This window comes from Athene cunicularia (assembly GCF_003259725.1).
Source record: "Athene cunicularia isolate RWA chromosome 7 unlocalized genomic scaffold, athCun1 chr7_part1, whole genome shotgun sequence".
Taxonomy (NCBI): domain Eukaryota; kingdom Metazoa; phylum Chordata; class Aves; order Strigiformes; family Strigidae; genus Athene; species Athene cunicularia.
Genome location: NW_020799107.1, coordinates 15,955,707 through 15,958,917, shown reverse-complemented (window position 1 = coordinate 15,958,917; position 3,211 = coordinate 15,955,707). Strand labels below are relative to the sequence as shown.

Here is a 3,211-nt window from a genome sequence, read left to right as displayed (position 1 = left end):
GAGGGAGGTGGGGTTGATGAGTGCTGCCGGTGGCCCTGGAGCTCTGGCGCTCTCCGGGCGGCTGCTCAAGAGTGGCTGCTTGTCCTCACGCCTTTTGTGCGTGAGAGCACCACGAGGAGAACTGAAAGTGGCCCTGATTTTAATCATACATCATTGCCCCTGTCTGCTAGGTCCATAAACTTCGCCTGCAGGCTGAAATAGCATTGACTCATCCTGAACTCTCTTCCAGTGGCTGATTACTGAAGTGGAATCTGTCTGATCGACTTAATAAGAATTTACCACTGCACTAAATGACGAAAATTTGTTTTTTGCATGGCTGCGTTTTTGCAGTTGATGGCATTTTGAGCTCTCCTCCTGGAGGCAAATAATCCCCATAAATACTCTTATTCCTGACCTCATTAGTCAGATCCAGAGCCAACAACCGCTTTGAACTGTTGTCTGGAGAGCCGCTTTAAATATTTCTAAACATGTTGGGAAGTGAGAAAACTCTGACCTGTGCACCTTGCAATAACAATGTAGGGTTCCTGCAAAGGACCAACAGCCTGGAAGACAAGGGCCGGATCGTTAGCTCCCTGAAGGAAAGGCAGTCCTCCAAGAGCCTGCTGGCATGCGAGAGCAACGGGAAGGAGTCCAGGTTCCGGCGCACCGAGACAGACTTCTCCAATTTGTATGCCAGAGGTAAACGCTCTTCACAGTTTCTGCTTGCTCCAGCTCGGGCACGGACCCATGGTCGTCTGTCCTCGCCTCCCCTGGGAGTGCAGCCACGTGCAGCCCGTGCTCTTGCTTGGTTTTGAAGGAAGCTCTGTCTCTGTGTGTGTAGGGGGGGTTTGAAGGAAGATGTCTCTGTGTGTATCTGTCTGTGTGTCTTCGCCAAGAGCCGCACTGGCAGCGTGCACAAGTTTCCTGAAATGCAGTTTTACGTACTTTTGGGCTGATCCTCTGCAGCTCAGCTCTGGCGGTTCCTCCGGGGTCACTCCAGATCCAGCCTCAGGGAGGAGAGTAATTTTTTATTTTATTTCCTCGTCAGTAAAATAGCAATGAAACGGTCTGTGACTGCTGGTACGGGGCCACTGATGAGGAGGGTGGGGAAGGGAAATCAATCCCTTTGTGGGGAGAAGGGAAGCGTTGCAGGAGAAGGGAAGGCGCGGCTTTGGGGTGCTTTTGGCCCCCAGGAAGCCAGTGCCCCGCACAGCGTTAGCGCTGCAGGGCGTGCTTCGGCAAGGGTGCCTCGGAGCTGCCCCCGCCGTTCCCGTGGGCGACCTGGGCTCGCCCTTCCCCACTGGGCGAGGGAGGGCGGGAGCCCCAGGGGGTCGTCCTCCGGGCGCTCGGGGGGGCTGGGGCAGGTTCCATCTCCGCCTGTCTCTCCCAAAGCAAGCGCTGACAGCTGCTTTGCTCCGCAGATTTGCTGCCCGCCAAGAATGGCGAGGAGCAGACCATGCAGTTCCTGCTGGAGGTCGTGGACATCCTTCTCAACTACGTGAGAAAGACGTTTGACAGATCCACCAAAGTGCTGGACTTCCACCACCCGCATCAGCTCCTGGAGGGCATGGAGGGCTTCAACCTGGAGCTGTCGGACAACCCCGAATCCCTGGAGCAGATCCTGGTGGACTGCCGGGACACGCTGAAATACGGAGTGAGGACAGGTAGGTACGCGCACACTAGAGTCCCTCCTGGGGCTTTTCTCTAGCCCACGGTGAAGGGAGCAGGCTTGAGCCCACGGAGGTAAGCCCACGTCCTCTCCACCCCCTCGACTCTGCCTCCTTGGAGCTGAGCCTCCAGGGCTGTCTGCGGGCGCCGGAAATGTCTCTGCTCAGAAAGTGGAGTTATTGATGTTCTATCCGTCCGTGGCGGGCAGGGCTCGGTGCCGTTTGCAGAGCCTAGAAACAAGTTTTTAAGATGTAATCTCTTTCACTTGATGAAATGCGAGCTGTCTGTATCTCCGGGGAGCAATATCATTAGGTAAATGAGGGCATAAATGACACTGAATTTGCAGTTTTTCTTCTTTATGTTCTCCAGACGTTTAATGAAAAAGAGTCTGAAATCCTAGGAATCATCAATAAAAGAACCCTGTTGGATTTCAGCCCCTTACCCTGGAGCCCCGCCTGTCCAGGTCCTGCTCAGTCAGATAGAAATGCCCGTTTATAAGCACTTCTTTTTCCGGGTGAGCTGCGGCCAGGCTCTGGAACAAAGTCTCTGCTCTTTCAGGCTGTTTGGCCTGAAACGTTTTACATCTGTATCGGCAGAAAGCTCGGCTGGCAACAAGCCCTGCTCGACGTGCCCAAGCAGGACAGGAACTGGAGCGATTTCTCCGGGGGGGGCGTGTCTCCCCTCTCCGCTACTTCTTCAGCTTTTCAGGGCTGCCGAGCTCTTCCCGGTGAGCTGCCTTCTTAGGCTGGGCTCGAGGAGCGCCGGGGGGGCGGCTCTCCGGGGGGCTGAAGCGGGGGGCTCTGCCGGGCAGCCTCGGGCCAGGCGGCTCCCAGCAGCGGCGCCTGAAGGACCGGGTGCTGCTTTCCGCACTGCATAGTGCGGCTGTGAAACGCCAACGCGGTGCATTCAAGGAACAGTCTTGACGACAAACGTGGTGGTTGGCTTCCTTTTCTTCCCAGTTTACGTGCTGGTTTGATTTACTCGAGACTTTCGGGGCCGTATTTGGATCTCGTGCCCTTACTCAAAGGGGAGCGTGTTTCACTCCCACAGCCGTGAGCTGGTGGACAGGTGGCCACCAGCGAAGCCGGAGTCGCTGGGGTCTGTGTGTTCGCACCGTCATTCCGTATGGATGGCGCCGGGATGTGGAACAAGCTCTTCCCCCTCACCCCGGCCTTCCCGGAGCTCTGGCTGTCCCCGGGAGCTGAGCTGCAGGTATCGGATCAGACACAACGCTACCTGGCGCAGCTTTTAAAAAGAGCTGCTCGGAGCGTGTAAGGAGCTTCCCGCCCCCTCCCCGGGCTCACAGTGTCTCTCCGGGCCAAGCCCCCGCGGGCTGTTTCTGCAGCCCAGCCTCCGGAGGCCGCGGGCTCGCCGGCAGCTCTGGGAGGCCAGCGAGATGGCTCTTCAGACAGCTTCCCAAAGCGTGTGCGTCAGGGCACAGGGGAGGGGAGTGCTGATTTGCAAAGCAAATATCTAAGGCAGGGTGGTATTTCTGGGCCGTAGCCCTGAGCCGCTTGGCTCCCCGGGGCGGGAGCAGCCCGGCCGCTTCGCCCCGCCGCCCCCC

General features: G+C 57.4%; 1 protein-coding gene across 2 annotated transcripts in view; it reads left to right on the top strand.

The window, feature by feature from the left end:
• Positions 1 to 387: 387 nt before the first annotated feature.
• Positions 388 to 3,211, top strand: part of GAD1 (glutamate decarboxylase 1) — a 23,086-nt gene continuing 20,262 nt past the window's right edge. For both annotated transcript variants that reach the window (XM_026852345.1, XM_026852344.1), the window contains exons 1-2: positions 388 to 678; positions 1,401 to 1,643. In XM_026852345.1, the coding sequence (XP_026708146.1) occupies positions 468 to 678; positions 1,401 to 1,643 (454 nt within the window). In that variant the 5' untranslated portion in view covers positions 388 to 467. The remainder of the gene's footprint in view (positions 679 to 1,400; positions 1,644 to 3,211) is intronic.